The 16,551-nt window shown below is 45.3% G+C and overlaps 1 protein-coding gene across 1 annotated transcript; it reads right to left on the bottom strand.

Moving 5' to 3' along the window:
* Window positions 1–249: 249 nt before the first annotated feature.
* On the bottom strand, window positions 250–14,736 carry LOC120916010 (fish-egg lectin-like). Its single transcript, XM_040326860.1, has 4 exons — window positions 14,630–14,736; window positions 10,541–10,768; window positions 6,475–6,808; window positions 250–675 (listed from the first exon to the last, which is right to left on the bottom strand). Exons 1-4 carry the CDS (start codon window positions 14,682–14,684, stop codon window positions 528–530), a joined length of 765 nt encoding a protein of 254 aa, XP_040182794.1. The 5' UTR covers window positions 14,685–14,736; the 3' UTR covers window positions 250–527.
* Window positions 14,737–16,551: the final 1,815 nt, after the last annotated feature.

The following is a 16,551-nucleotide window of genomic DNA, read 5'->3' as shown; positions in this document are numbered from 1 at the left end:
GGAGGAGCTGAGACTGCCCCGAGGGACCCCAGAAGACCAGGATCAGCGCCACTCTGTGCAAAACAAGCTGCACAGTGGAGGCAAGTATGACATGTTAATTTTTTTTTATGTTTGAACCTTTACAACCCCTTTTAAGTGTAGGACTGATATGAACGTCTTGGGCTACATGGATTTAAAAAAAAAAAAAATGATATAAATCTTTTCCTTCCCCTAGTCTGTAACTGGACAGTGAAAAAAAAAAGACTTGACTGCTGGAAATTCAAAACTTTTATATTCAGACAAAGTGAGATAAGTTTGTTTAACAATATTTCTCTGGTAATAACAAAGAAAACAATTGCATGCAACAAAGTTTATTTGCTCTGAAACAATTTTGAAATGAGACACAAATGTGCAATGGACAAGAAGTCCTAGCTAGCACTAGAAGCTTTTAGTAGTAATGCAAAACATTGGAGAAATACAAGAATACCCAAACACCAACTGAAAGGGATAGAAGGAGAAAACTTGGTCTTGTGTTATGGCAATATCAGTTATTTATTGTCTGCACATCGATAGATGTCACCAGTTGGGCTGAGAAGCCAGAGATAGCCGCTGTCGTAAGTGACGTGTTTGAAAGTGGCGCACAAGTCTAGCTGGGTCCAAGATGTTCCGGTTGGGGTTTTGGCACTGATTCCATCCCTGAAATAAAATTCTCAATTATAGAACATAAAAAAATAATATTAAATATATCCTTTCCTCAAAAGAAAAAAAATATGGAATACAAGCCAAAGTAGCAACTCAGAAAGCTATGGGATTTACTAGAATAAGCTTTACAGACTGACCAAATGGTCACAATGCAAAAAAAAAAACACATGGTCACTGGAGATATCATTGAATGCCTATGTTGAAAATACAAAAAGTACAATCTCATTTTAATATAGGGAGTAGGGACCAAGAAATCGCAGACCCGCTAACACCATTATTAGGGATGAGCTTCGTATTCGAGTCTAACTCATGTTCGACTCGAACATCGTATGTTCGATCGTTTGTCGAAATATGAACAAAACGGGTCGTTCGCGCCAAATTCGAGTTACGTTTTACAGACCATAATTCACTGCGGCCAAAGCCAGGGTGGCTTTGGCCAATTATGGCTCAGGGGGTTTAGTACACGCCCCACACTATATAAGGCCGCCTGCAAGTCGGCCTTGTGTAGTGTGTTGCAGTGGTTGAGAGAACAGAGAGAGTGTCATTTTTTGCAGGTAGATAGAGCAGGCAGGCAGGCTAGTCAGTTAATGTTACAGTGTGTAGAGGATATATATACATCCCAGGTGTTGTACATATATTTATACACTGTATAGTTTAGCTAGATCAGTTCTTCCTAATTTACTGGCAGGCAGGTGATTGTGCTAGCTGCAGTATTCTTACGTGGTTTATTGCCTGTGTCCTCTGTAGTTTGCACCTAAAGCTACTGGCCGTGTGCTCTGTAGTTTGCACCTAAAGCTACTTGGTGTGTACTGGCCGTGTGCTCTGTAGTTTGCACCTAAAGATTCAGGAGCAGTGATTTTAACGTGGGAACATGTAGCAATGGAAAAAAAGTTTTAAAAACGATTGTTTTTTCAGGAGTCCTGAAAAAAACAACCGTTTTTAAAACTTTTTTTCCATTGATACATGTTCCCTGGGGCAAGACCCGGGTTCTCCAAAGACATTTTACAACAATAACTTGCATATTAGGCTTTAAAATGAGCACTTTTGAATTCGAACGTTCGAGTCCCATAGACGTCAATGGGGTTCTAAATGTTCGCGCGAACGTTCGGTCCGTTCGAAGGTTCTGGTGCAAACCGAAGGGGGGGGTATTCAGCTCAACCATTATGAGCATACACAGTGGTTGCTAAATGATAAGTAGTAAACGTGTCTAATTGGCCTATCCTCAACATTTACCAGTAACTAGGGATGAGCTTCGCGTTCGATACGAACACATGTCGTTCGATCGTCGTCGAAACTCGAACAAAACGGGTCGTTCGCGCCAAATTCGAATGACGCAAAACGTCCCATAATTCACTGCGGCATTGAGCGCTGATGATTGGCCAAGCATGCTGTATGTCCCGCATGCTTGGCCAATCACAGTGCGCAAAAAATGAAGAGCCATAATTGGCCAAAGCCAGGGTGGCTCAGGGGGATTAGTACACGCCCCACACTATAAAAGGCAGCCTGCACGACGGCCTTGTGTAGTGTGTTCCGGCTTTTGTTAGAGAAGTCAGTCAAACAGTTAGGCCCCATACACACGAGAGAATTTATCCGCGAATACGGTCCAGCGGACCGTTTCCACGGATAAATCCTCTCGAGGATTTCTGCGGATTTTCATGCGATGGAGTGTACTCACCATCGCATTGAAATCCGCGCCGAAATCCTCTGGCGATGACGTGTCACGCCGTCGCCGCGATTATGACGCGGCGACGTGCGCGACGCTGTCATATAAGGAATTCCACGCATGCGTCGAATCATTACGACGCATGCGGGGGATCCCTTCGGACGGATGGATCCGGTGAGTCTATACAGACCAGCGGATCCATCCGTTGGGATGGATTCCAGCAGATAGATTTGTTTAGCATGTCAGCGAATATTCGATCTGCTGGAATCCATCCCAGGGGAGAAATATCCGCGGAAACAGATCCGCTGGAGTGTACACACCATAGGATCTATCCGCTGAAACCCATTTGCTGGGATTGTTCAGCGGATGGATTCTATTGTGTGTATGGGGCCTTAGAGAGAGAGAGATAGATAGAGACACAGGGCCAGATTCTCAAAGGCGTTACGACGGCGCAACACCATTAGCGCCGTCGTAACTCCTCATCTGGCCCCGGGTATCTATGCGACTGATTCTTAGAATCAGTTGCGCATAGATACCCATTAGATCTGACATGCGTAAGGCTGTTACGCTGTCAGATCTTAAAAGTAATTTTTTTTTCCCGCCGCTAGGTGTCGCATCGTCGTTTTCCCCGTCGTCTATGCAAATGAGGTAAGTACGCGAGATTCCCGAACCTACGCGCGTCCGACGCTGAGAATTTACGTTGTTTCCGTAGCGTTTCCGTAGTGTACGCGACGCGTAACCAATGTTATCTATGGCCGTCGTTCCCGCGTCGAAGTTTAAAAAAAATACGTCGTTTGCGTAAGACGTCCGTGAATGGCGCTGGACGCCATTTACGTAAACGTCTAAGCAAATGACGTCGGGGCGACGTCATTTAGCGCAATGCACGTCGGGTAATTTACCCGACGGAGCATGCGCAGTACGCTCGGCGCGGGAGCGCGCCTAATTTAAATGGTGCCCGCCCCATTTGAATTGGGCGGGCTTGCGCCGAGCGAATTAACGATACACCGCCGCAAGTTTACAGGTAAGTGTTCTGAGAATCAGGATGTAAACCTGTAAACCTGCGGCGGTGTAGCGTACAGCACATACGTTACGCTGTCCCAGGAGCAACGTTAATGTATGAGAATCTGGCCCACAGTGTCTTTTCTACCAGATAGATAGATAGATAGAGCAGGAAGGCTAGTCAGTATAGTTTAATCTACAGTTTGTAGAGAATATATTCACATCCCTAGGAGTTGTCAATATATTTATAAACTGTATAGCTCAGCTAGATCTCTATTAGTATCTGTCAGGCAGGAGATTGTTCTTCATGCAGCGCTCTAACGTGTTGTATTGCCTGCATTAGGGATTAGCTTAAACGTAGTACTCCGTGTTATTCAAGGTGTGCTAGTTAATTGCACATACACACATTACCTGTTACTGCACGTGTGCAATTTATTTGCACAGAAACGCAGTGGCTGTTAATGCAAGTGGGCTATTAAATTGCACAGAAACGCAGTCGCTCTTACTGCGTGTGTGCTGTTTAATAGCAACTAAACGCAGTTGGTGTCACTGCGTGTGTGGTGTTACATAGCACCTGAACGCAGTCGCTCTTACTGCGTGTGTGCAGTTTACTAACACCTGAACGCAGTCGGTGTGACTGCGACTATTTTGTTACATAGCACCTGAACGCAGTCGCTCTTACTGCGTGTGTGCAGTTTACTAACACCTGAACGCAGTCGGTGTGACTGCGACTATTTTGTTATATAGCACCTGAACGCAGTCGCTCTTACTGCGTGTGTGCAGTTTACTAAAACCTGAACGCAGTCGGTGTGACTGCGACTATTTTGTTACATAGCACCTGAACGCAGTCGCTCTTACTGCGTGTGTGCAGTTTACTAACACCTGAACGCAGTCGGTGTGACTGTGACTATTTTGTTACATAGCACCTGAACGCAGTCGCTCTTACTGCGTGTGTGCAGTTTACTAACACCTGAACGAAGTCGGTGTGACTGCGACTATTTTGTTATATAGCACCTGAACGCAGTCACTCTTACTGCGTTTGTGCAGTTTACTAACACCTGACCGCAGTTGGTGTGACTGCGACTATTTTGTTACATAGCACCTGAACGCAGTCGCTCTTACTGCGTGTGTGCAGTTTACTAACACCTGAACGTAGTCGGTGTCACTGCGACTATTTTGTTACATAGCACCTGAACGCAGTCGCTCTTACTGCGTGTGTGCAGTTTACTAACACCTGAACGTAGTCAGTGTCACTGCGACTATTTTGTTACATAGCACCTGAACGCAGTTGCTCTTACTGTGTGTGTGCAGTTTACTAACACCTGAACGCAGTCGGTGTGACTGCGACTATTTTGTTATATAGCACCTGAACGCAGTCGCTCTTACTGCGTGTGTGCAGTTTACTAACACCTGAACGTAGTCGGTGTCACTGCGACTATTTTGTTACATAGCACCTGAACGCAGTCGCTCTTACTGCGTGTGTGCAGTTTACTAACACCTGAACGCAGTCGGTGTGACTGCGACTATTTTGTTACATAGCACCTGACCACAGTTGCTCTTACTGCGTGTGTGCAGTTTACTAACACCTGAACGCAGTCGGTGTGACTGCGACTATTTTGTTACATAGCACCTGAACGCAGTCGCTCTTACTGCGTGTGTGCAGTTTACTAACACCTGAACGCAGTCGGTGTTACTGCGACTATTTTGTTATATAGCAACTAAACGCAGTCGCTCTTACTGCTTGTGTGCAGTTTACTAACACCTGAACGCAGTTGGCGTGACTGCGTCTGTTTTGTTACATAGCACCTGAACGCATAAATATGGCTGGAAGGACAAAGAGAGGCAGAGAGTCACGAGGGCAACCAGGCTCTGCATCTAGAGGTAACGCTGGTGGTGGATGTGGTGCATCCTCTTCAGCACGTGGCCGTGGCCGCTCGTCCTTCTTTTCGGGAGCTGGCCGTGTTGAACCTCAACATGCAGAGAAATTAGTGGAGTGGACGCAATTGAGCTACTGGCTTGCCCTGCATCCAGTGTTCTTTCAGAACGCACATTCAGTGCTGCTGGAGGCTTTGTGACCGATCACAGGGTGCGCCTCCCCACCGACTCGGTTGATCGACTGACCTTCATCAAAATGAATCAGGCTTGGATCAACACCAGCTACCAAGCACCTGATGCTGATGTTACTGAATAATAATTTTTTGTTGAAATGTCAGATCCCTTTGAGACTGCTGATGCTGAGTGACTGTCCTGTTATGCTGCTGATGGAATATCCTTTTCCTCCTCACTTTTCTTGCTGATAGCTAGTAAGAAATTTTGTTTTTCTGTGCTCCGCCACCAGTGCCTAAGGCCCCGTACTCACGACCAAACATGTCTGCTGAAACTGGTCCGCAGACCAGTTTCAGCAGACATGTTTGGCCGTGTGTTGGCCCGAGCGGACCATTTTCGGGCCGATCGGACAGGTTTCCAGCGGACAACTGTTTCCTGGACTTGCTTTAAAACAGTCCGCTGGAAACCTGTCCTCCCGGACATGTACGGTCGTCTGTACAGACCTACCGTACATGTCCTGCCGCCCGCCATCCCTCGCATGCGTCGAATGACTTTGACGCATGCGTGGAAGCATTTTAAAGGCGGGCCGCCCACGTCGCCGCGTCATTGTCGCGGCGACACCGCGTCATCGACGCGTCGACACCGCGGACACGCCCCGCGTATTGTTTACGCGCGGACTTCTGTTCGATGGTGTGTATAGCCATCGAACAGAAGTCCCCGGGCAGTCCCCGGCCAGACATGTCCGATGGAAACGGTCTGCAGACCGTTTTCATCGGACATGTCCTGCCGTGAGTACAAGGCCTTAGGCCTAATTTTTCTGCCCCTGGGGCGTCTAATAACAATTTTTGATGCAATACTTTGCACGTGGCTCCTTGTTGCGCTCCAATTACAGATATTGGGAGGGGTTGCAGTGTTGTGTTGTGCCTACGGACACATTTTTGTGCCCCTGTGTAACAGGGGCGCCTAATAACAATTTTTGATGCAATACTTTGCACGTGGCTCCTTGTTGCGCTCCAATTACAGATATTGGGAGGGGTTGCAGTGTTGTGTTGTGCCTACGGACAAATTTTTGAAAAAAAAAATACCTTCTGAACACGTTGCCTGCTGAGTTGACACCATACACAGAACCATCTGTGCCAACCTCTATCATTACCAGATTGCCTTCAACCTGCTGCCATTGGGTTCCCTGGCAGGCTGTTGGGTTGACATTGTGGCGGAAGAAAATATTGTTTGGTTTGTTGACTCCCCAGCAGCCCACTGGCCCACAGCTGTAATATTTCAGTCCCCCGTCCAGTGGGGTCCAGGCTACAGCAGAAGATCTTGAAACTGTACAACTCTGTTTCAAGCAGAAAATGCTGTCCTCTGCATTCACTCCACCCAAGAACTTATCACCTCCAGAATCCACCTGCTTCAAGAGCCCTGTTGTAGAAACAAGAAATACAACATTGGTCCATTAAAGTAAATGTAATAACAGAGAGAGGATTAAACAATTGTTAAATGGTATTGACACCCTCCGATGTAGAGACTGCATGGCTGCATCGCAGTCAGGCCCTGGATTTACTCTTTGCCGCCCCAAGGCCGGGTCCTTCAATGCCATCCCCCCAGCCAAAAAAAAAACCTGAAAGTCCCCCAACCCGTGCCCATCATTGCCGCCTCACCATCACTGCTGCCTTACTGTGCCCTCATTGCAGCCTCACCATCACTGCTGCCTTACTGTGCCCTCATTGCAGCCTCACCATCACTGCTGCCTTACTGTGCCATCATTGCAGCCCCCCCCCTACCATCATTGCAGCCTTACTGTGCCAAACAATGTAGCCTCACCAGTCAGTGTGTGCATTACGCACATCAGGCATTTTCCTTGTCACAAGTAAGTTTCCTTTCATTCTATCGAAGACTGTTATATCTATGTTACAGTATATATCATATCAAGTATTGACTTTTGAAACACCATGTGTTCCAATTGTGGAATAGACTACCTCAAGAGCTGGGTCTGGCCAGCTCAGTAGTACAATTATGTTGCCTTGAAATTCACGCCGTGCGGGCGCATGCGCCCAGCGCGAGCCCCGTCACCATACCCACCGGTGTCCCACGATCGTGTCACGGAGCGGCATAACGGGAGGATGCCGTTGTAAACAAGGCATCTCCCTGTACTGCCTTGTGACAGGATACTGATCGTCTGCTCCCTGTCATCGGGAGCAGTGATCACTGTCGTGTCACAGTAAGCCCACCCCCCACACAGTTAGAATCACTCCCTAGGACACACTTAACCCCTTCCTCGCCCCCTAGTGGTTAAACCCTTCCTTGCCAGTGTAATTTACACAGTAATCAGTGTATTTTTATAGCACTAATCGCTGTATAAATGACAATGGTCGCAAAATCGCGTCAAAAGTGTCCGATGTGTCCGCCGCAATATCGCAGTCATGATAAAAATTGCACATCTCAACCATAACCAGTAAAAAATAAATTAATAAAACCATCCCCTGTTTTGCGCAATCCAATCAATATGCGCTTATTACGTTTTTGTTTTTTTACCAAAAATATGTAGAAGAATACATATCGGCCTAAACTGAGGATTTTTTTTTATATATATATATATATATATATATTTGGGGGATATTTATTATAGCAAAAAGTTTTTATAGTGCAAAAAATAAAAACCGTAGAGGTGATCAAATGCCACCAAAAGAAAGCTCTATTTGTGGGGGAAAAAGGATGCCAATTTTGTTTGGGAGCCACGTCGCACGACCGCGCAATTGTCAGTTAAACCTACACAGTGCCGAATCGCAAAAACAGGACAAATCCTCCGGGGCTGAAGTGGTTAAAAAGGATTCTTTCCTAAATGTACATAATATAACTTGATACTAACATTTATAGGTAAAGTTGATCCAGGGAAAATCCGATTGCCTCTCGGTGGATCAGGAAGCTTTTTTTCCCCCTGCTGTAGCAAATTGGATCATGCTCTGCTGGGGTTTTTCGCCTTCCTCTGGATCAACTTTGGGTATCGGATTGTGTTTATGGGATTGTATGATTTTTTTATTATTTGTTGAACTAGATGGACTTTTTAACCTGACTATGTAACAATATAGGCCCGGATTCACATAGCACTTGCGCCAACGTATCTCGAGATACGCTGCGTAAGTGTAAATGTGCGCCGTGCCCATAGAACTAGATACGCCTGAAATTAGGCTTCATCCGACCGACGTAAGTTTCCTACGCCGTCGTATCTTGGGCTCATATTTACGCTGGCCGCAAGGGGCGCTCCCATTGATTTACGATTTGAATATGCAAATGAGTGAGATACGCCGATTCACAAACGTAGTTGCGCCCGGCGCATAATATACGCGGTTTGCGTAAGGCTTACGCCCGGCGTATAGTTATTCCCCATCCATGAGGCGCAGCTCAAGCAAAGGTATGGACGTGGGAACTGCCGTCGTATTTTACGTCATTTACGTAGTAGTACGGGAATAGGGCTGGGCGTAGGTTACGTTCACGTCGTAGGCAGTGATCCGTCGTATCTTAGGGAGTAGTTTCGACGTGATTCTGCGCATGCACACTGGGATGCATCCACGGGATGGCGCATGCGCCGTTCGTTCGGCCCACCATTTGCATGGGGTCACGGTTCATTTAAATGGATCACGCCCACTTCCACCTACTTTGAATTAGGCCGGCTTACGCCGAGGAATTTACGTTACGCCGGCGCAACGTTGGGAGCAAGTGCTTTGTGAATACCGTGCTTGCCTCTCTGTGTTACGTCGGCGTAGCGCATATGAGATGCGCTACGCCGGCAGAAATATGCGCCGATCTACGTGAATCCGGTCCATAGACTGAATGTGGGAGCAAACACAATGGTTTTCACAGAGCTGGACCATTGTAATTGATGATGGCAAATAGGGTAGGGTGAGCTGTAGCTCAAAGCAGAACTTTGACCATTTACAAAAAGAAAAGGTGCTTAGGGCCAGATTCTCGTAGTTTGGCGTAACTTTGTGCGGGCGTAACGTAACCTATTTACGTTACGCCTCCGCAACTTTTACAGGCAAGTACCGTATTCTTAAAAGAAAGTTGCGGCGGCGTAGCGTAAATAGGCGGGCGTAAGCCCGCCTAATTCAAATTTGGAACAGGGGGGCGTGTTTTATGTAAATGTTCTGTGACCCGACGTGATTGACGTTTTTCACGAACGGTGCATGCGCCGTCTGTGGAAATCTCCCAGTGTGCATTGCTCCCAATACGCCGCAAGGACGTATTGGTTTTGACGTGAACGTAAATTACATCCAGCCCCATTCACGGACGAGTTACGCAAACGACGTAACATTTTCAAATTTCGTCGCGGGAACGACGGCCATACTTAACACTGGTACGCCGCACTTACGCCACCATATAGCAGGGGTAACTATACGCCGGGAAAAGCCTAACGTAAACGGCGTAACTGTACTGCGTCGGCCTGGCGTACGTTCGTGAATTTGCGTATCTAGCTGATTTACATATTTCTAGGCGTAAATCAGCGTACACGCCCCTAGCGACCAGCGTAAATATGCAGTTAAGATCCGACGGCGTAAGAGACTTACGCCGGTCGGATCTAATAGAAATCTATGCGTAACTGATTCTATGAATCAGGCGCATAGATACGACCGCCCAGACTCAGAGATACGACTGTATATATCTCCTCTGGCCCTTAATCTCTAATTATAAGAGCACCTGCAAAGTCACACAAATACCTGATCAATACATGGAAACAAATGGAATGCCGAGTGGCTGGGAATTTAATAGCCAGAAAACCACATTAATAATTAAAAAAAAAAACATATTTTTTTAAAATAAAGTGACAGATAAAATATTACATCCAAGCCATACTTTTAAAATGTACTCAGCATGTCAGATTTAGTTTTAGAAACACTTTTTTCCTCTTTTAGACTGTACACAGTAATGATAATATAACCAGCCTCCTCTTGAGGGAGACACGTAATATAATAATACATTTGCAAAAGAAATGCCCAAACCGACGCATTTCGAGACTTTCTCTTTCTCAGGGGCAGTCTATTGGACCTTTACTGTGCAATAGTTAAAAACCATATAATGAGCACATAATATAATTCTCTTCATATACTATTCTTATCTGGTGTGTAATTTATCAAAGATTTTTATTTATTTTTTTACCTGATACAGACATCCATTCATTGTCCTGGATCTTAAAGATGACGTTGGCTCTGTTCACACCCCAAACTCCAGCAGGTCCAGCAGAAACATGGGTGAGCTTTCCAGGAATGTTCTGCCAGTCATTATTTACCCAGCGGAAAATGTCATCATTATTGTTCACACCGTACACTTCACCAGCGCCGGCATCAATCTGTGTGAGTTTTCCTGGGATTATTGTACACTGAAGATCTGAATTCAAGAAAAATCATAAAAACAATTATATATATATATAAACTTTTTAATTCATTACAATTCCATTTCTGTATCAACAGGATGATCACAAAGACAATTCATTCCACAATCTTATTTAAGTCCAAGCATTACAGTTGGACTTAAAGCGGAGTTCCACCCAAAAGTGGAATTTCCACTCATTGTACTCCTTCCCCCCTCCGGTGCCACATTTGGCACCTCTTGGGGGGGAGGGGGGGACAGGATACCTGTCTTTCACAGGTCTCCTGTTCTTACTTACAGGAGCCTCAGCCGCAAGTATTGACGTCACTGCGGGGCTCCCTCCTCCTCCCTCAGCCGCCGGGCCAGAAAGAGAGAGGAGCGGCGCCTTGCGCATGCGCAGTAGGGTTCCCGGCGTGAAGCTGTAAGGCTATACTGCCGGATTCCCTTACTTCCAATGGAGGTGGCAGCACCCGACAGCTGATGGAAACATCAGCTGCGGTGCCGACATCACTGGACTTCAAGACAGCTGCTGACTTTTTTTTTTTGTATAATCTTTATTTTCATTTTCAAATCAAAAGACAAAAACAGTATGACTTCACAACAAAGCCACAACAATCAGGGAGGGAGGGGAGGGTAAGAGGTCGGGGAGGGAACAGAGAACAGACAAAAAATGGGGAAAATGGAAGGGTACTGAGGGGAGGGGGAGGCTTCAGGGGACATATTTAGTATAGCCCAAGCATAGACAACCATCACATTTTGCAGGGGAGAGCCGCCACCTGCAATGTGCGGATGTCAGGGCACCCCACCCATCTCGGCCCGACCCGGACATTCGGTCCACGTGGCCAGGCCTCCCTCCTAAACTAGAGGGGAGGTAGGGCAGCCAGCCGCGCCACTCTAGGAGAAGCGGCGCATACAACTCCCCTGCGCATTAAGCATGTTAACAAGTTTGGAGTTCCCAGAGAGCTGCTGGCTTTTAATTTTTGCGGCGGTGGGCGGACCAAAGACAAAAATTGAGCACAAAATAGAACAAGATAGGAACAACAAAATAGAAATAACAAAGAGGGATGGTAAAAAAAAAGGGGGGCAGGGGTATGCCTGCATATCAAAAATGATGTACAATTGAATGTGAGAGATAACATCACTAAGGGAGCAAGGGTGGAATCCTTATGGGTAGAGCTACAAAGTGAGAAAACTAAGGGGAAATTAATACTGGGAGTATGCTATAGGTCCCCTAACCAGAGGGAGGCGGAGGCGAACCTCCTATCACAATTTGGATTAGCGGCAAGAATGGGAAGTGTCATTATAATGGGGGATTTTAATTATCCACACTTAGACTGGGTGGAAGGAACGGCACATTCAACTAATGCCTCGTTTCCACTGAGCGGAACGGTTCGGGTCGGTACAGTTTGGAATGGTTAGAATGGTCCGGTCTATTGTGGTGAGCGTTTCCACGGTAAGTCAGACCATCAGGGGCCATACAGGGTTTAGAAAAAATGCCTAGCGTGTCCGCCAATCAGTGAAATGTATTGTAGCTCCGCCCTAACCGAACCGTTCCAATTTCTATGGCCCCACATCTCAAGCAGGACCCAGAATGGTGAGGTACGGTTCGGTTTTATGGCACGCTTTCATAATGGAAACACCCAAAATAGCGTACCGTACCGAACCGATCCGCTCAGTGGAAACGAGGCATAAGGCTCACCGGTTTCTAAATGTCTTGCAGGACAATTTCATGAGTCCGATGGTAAATGCACCAACTAGAAACGAAGCGTTACTAGACCTACTGATTACCAACAATACAGACCTGATCACAGATGTGGAAATACGGGGAAATTTAGGAAACAGCGATCACAGGTCAATTAGTTTTAGTATGAATCACACAAATAGGAAACATAAGGGGAAAACAAAGACACTGAATTGTAAAAACGGCAGACGTTAAAAATGCTCAAAAACGCGCAAACACGCTCAAAAACGCGCAAAAACGCTACCGCTGCGTTTTTGAGCTCCAGCTCAAAGAAAAAAAAAATAAACACGGACAGGCGTTTTTAAGCTGTAAAAAAGGCTAAAAAAAGTGGCTGTAAAAACGTCCATGGAAATGAAGAAAAGATAATAATTATGATAAAATCTTAGGAGCAAAGAACACAGAGAAACTATAGGTATGCTTTAAGAGCATTTTAAACAAGGGCACTAGCCAGTGTATCCCAATAGGAAATACATTTAAAAGAGCTAATTAATGTCCTGGGTGGCTTAACTCCAACATAAAAATGTGCATAAAAGGAAAGGAGAAGGCCTGCATTTCAACTTTACAAAGAATGCAACAAGAAATGTAAGGGTGCAATCAGGGCAGCTAAGATAGAGCACGAAAGACACTTAGCGGAGAAAAGTAAAAAAAATCCCAAGAAATTTTTAAGTACATAAATGGTAAGAAAGGGAGGCCAGATCATGGTCCCATAAAGAATGAGGAAGGTTACAAAGGATGGAGAGATGGCGAAGGTATTGAATTTATTCTTCTCCTTAATCTTCACGAGAGAATCAGGGGGCTTCAGTAACCAAAAACTGCAATCTTTATCCTCATGACATGTCACGGGAAGCACCCTCATGGCTAACAGAGGACAAAATTAGAAATAGACCTGAAAAACTCAACTTTACCAAGTCACTGGAAAAAGATGGCTTTCACCCGAGGGTCCTTAAAGGGGTAGTAAAGGAAAACATTTTTTTTCATAATAAGCATCCTTTACCTGCAGACATTCCTCTTTTCACTTCCTCATTGTTCGTTTTTTGCTCAGAAGTTGCTCTATTTCTTCTCTGTTCTGTTCACTTCCTCCTTGTCTGATTTTACTGACCACCGTGATGGGAGGGTTTACTGCGGTGGTCAGAGACGTGCTCACCCCCTCCTGGGAACTACATCTGTGTGGCAGGACGCTCTCTAGGTGTTAGAGACTTCAAGGAGGTGTGAATTACTGGGCGTGCCGCAATGCATACTGGGAAATGTAGTTCTTACATGAACGAACGATGCAAACCAGGAAGTGAATGAGAGAACAGAAACTAGAATGCCGGAGGTGATATAGATGAAGGGATTTAATAGGTATTTATTCGTTTTTTTAACAGAATCATTACACTATTCTGTCTGTCTACCTTGCAGACATTAATTTTAGGCACATTTTTTTTCCTTTAGTGACCCTTTAAGGAACTCAGTCAAGTAATTGCCAGACCATTGTTCCTAATTTTTATGAACAGTCTACTGACTGGAATGGTACCAGCTGATTGTAGAAAAGCCAATGTAGCATCAATATTTAAAAAAGGGCCAAGATGCATCCCTGGGAATTACAAACCAGTTGGCCTAACATTAATAGTATGTAAGCTCTTGGAGAGGATGACAACGGTATCATTAGCAGTAATCACCAGCATAGATTGGCGAGAACGATTCTTCATGGATTTCATGAAGAATCGTTCTTGCCCAACCAATCTATGAACCTTCTATAAGGAGGTGAGCTGCCATCTAGATAAAGGAAGGCCCGTAGAAGTGATTTATCTGGATTTTGCAAAAGCATTTGATACAGTTCCCCATAAACGTTTACTGTACAAAGTAAGGTCCCTTGGCATGGACCATAGGGTGAGTACATGGATTGAAAACTGGTTACAGGGGCGAGTTCAGAGGGTGGTGATAAATGGGGAATGCTCAGAATGGTCAGGGGTGAAAAGTGGGGTCCCCAGGGTTCTGTCCTGGGACCAATCCTATTTAATTTATTACTGAATTCTGATTGGCTTTAAATAAATGACTTTAGACCACCATTGTGACTACTGTAGTATAAAATATTGAGCAATATTGTCTAACACTCTCCTTATTATGTGGAAATTGATGGGAAGAGAAAGAAGTCTTACCTGCAGAGGCAGAGATTCCAGTACACAGCAGGAGGAGGCTCACAGCAAACAACATCTTGGCAGGTGAGGATGGAGGTGGTAGGTATAGAGAGCTGGGAGACTGTTCTATATATATGGGGCCTGGACTCCACCCATCATGGGGATCTGGTCCACCATTGGCAAGCAGAAGGAATTTAATACAACAAACATCATCCAATAAGTATTTTCTTATGGTGTAAATGTTTTTGTTAAAGTGATTTATATATATATAATATTACGCAATGTTATTACATAAATATAAAAGACCTCAATGCGATAATAAATTTGTAGTTGTAATTTCACACACGGGCAGGAAACAGGATATGTTTGTCCTTATATATAGGTTTGCCATCCAGCTTATTCTTATGTGTTTTTCCCACCTTTAGGCTTAAGGAGGCTTACCGTATGTAAAGATACTTAGATAATCATTGTGCCATAAAGGTCTGAATTGATCCTAAAAGAAGCAATCAAATATTATTTCTGTACTTAAGGTGTGGCGTTATGACTATTTGTAGTTCCTAAATGTTCCCTTTTAAGGGGACAGTTCCTGTTCCGGACCCCAATCCCTCTGCCTCTTTTTCTTCCACATCTGGGAGGATTGGGAACACACAAAGTTAAAAGTAAAAGATCACCACTGCATGAAAAAAAAAGGTTGTACTTTGCTTCATGAAGTTAAAATATATAAAGTGGACCCAACATTATATTTATTACTCATGTTGGAAGCATGCTTACTGAATAATGGGTAGATACTGTATAACCCTTTCTGGTATTCATTACCGTTCACAGTGATCACAGTTCTCCGTCTTCATCTGGTTTTAATTTCAGATGTATCGCGCATGCGCCGTACAGTAATCAGAGCCTGCATTCAATCTAAAACTGCGCGCATGCGCAGTAGAGGTAAGGCGGTGTCAGGTCACCTGTGGCCAGGTGACAAGTGCACCCCATTGGGGTCAGGGATGCACCACAGAGTAGTGAACCCTATGGCCAACTGCTGCAATCAGAGAGGAAGCGCGAGCCCAGGATTCCCCAGGGCGCGGAGTCTAAGACCCAGCTTTGTGTTCACCAGAGCCTCTGGTGGTGAGCATGGCCTTCGCCGCAGCTGGATCCAGGTCGCGACCCCTGGGGTCCCCAAGGTCACGCTCCGCAGGGAGAGAGGGGAAGCAGCAACCAGGACAAGCGATAGTGATGGGTAAGCGGAGGTCGGGGCAACAGGCAGACAAGGGTAATCAAGTAACAGGCCAAGGGTCAGGGAAACAGGCAAGCAGGAGAAGTCAGAGACGAGCCAAGGTCGGTACACAGGAAGGTAAACGTAGCACACTGCAGACAGGAACAAGCTACAAACAAAGGTTGAATAGCAAAGCAGACTAGCAGAGCAGTAGTTAATATAGGCTTCCTGGGATGGCCTAAGGTGGAACCATACAGGGAGGAAGGTGATAAAAGACAGCCAGAAAGAGGGTCAGGCCTCTAATGAACACATGGAGACAGGTAAGCTGCCAGACTTTATTGCATATCCATGACAGGCGGGTATTGGGACAGTGGAAGGACAACCGTCAGGTAGTAGCAATCATTCTTCAATGAACCTCATATGACAAAGAGACTATTACCCTATTAGAGTTACTGGACTACCACATAGGCAAAATATATGGAGGCTAAATTGAATATATACATAGTAATAAACCAAAAAGTATACCTATTCAATGCTGTAATACATATAATACAAGCAAAAGGGCAATTCCCCCTACTCCAACCCCCGGAACACCATCACCATGGACAGGCAGGAGCCACATATAAGTATTCCTGATCCAATATGTTAACCATGAGTTTTGCAATTATACAAAGCAAACAAACAAACAAGGGGTATTGCAGCATGAGAAGTATAACATATATAAAGTGAGAACAGCAAT

Source organism: Rana temporaria, chromosome 10 (assembly GCF_905171775.1).
Source record: "Rana temporaria chromosome 10, aRanTem1.1, whole genome shotgun sequence".
NCBI classification, from domain to species: Eukaryota; Metazoa; Chordata; class Amphibia; order Anura; family Ranidae; genus Rana; species Rana temporaria.
Note: the sequence above shows the minus strand (reverse complement) of the source record. Positions and strands in the feature narration are given on the sequence as shown.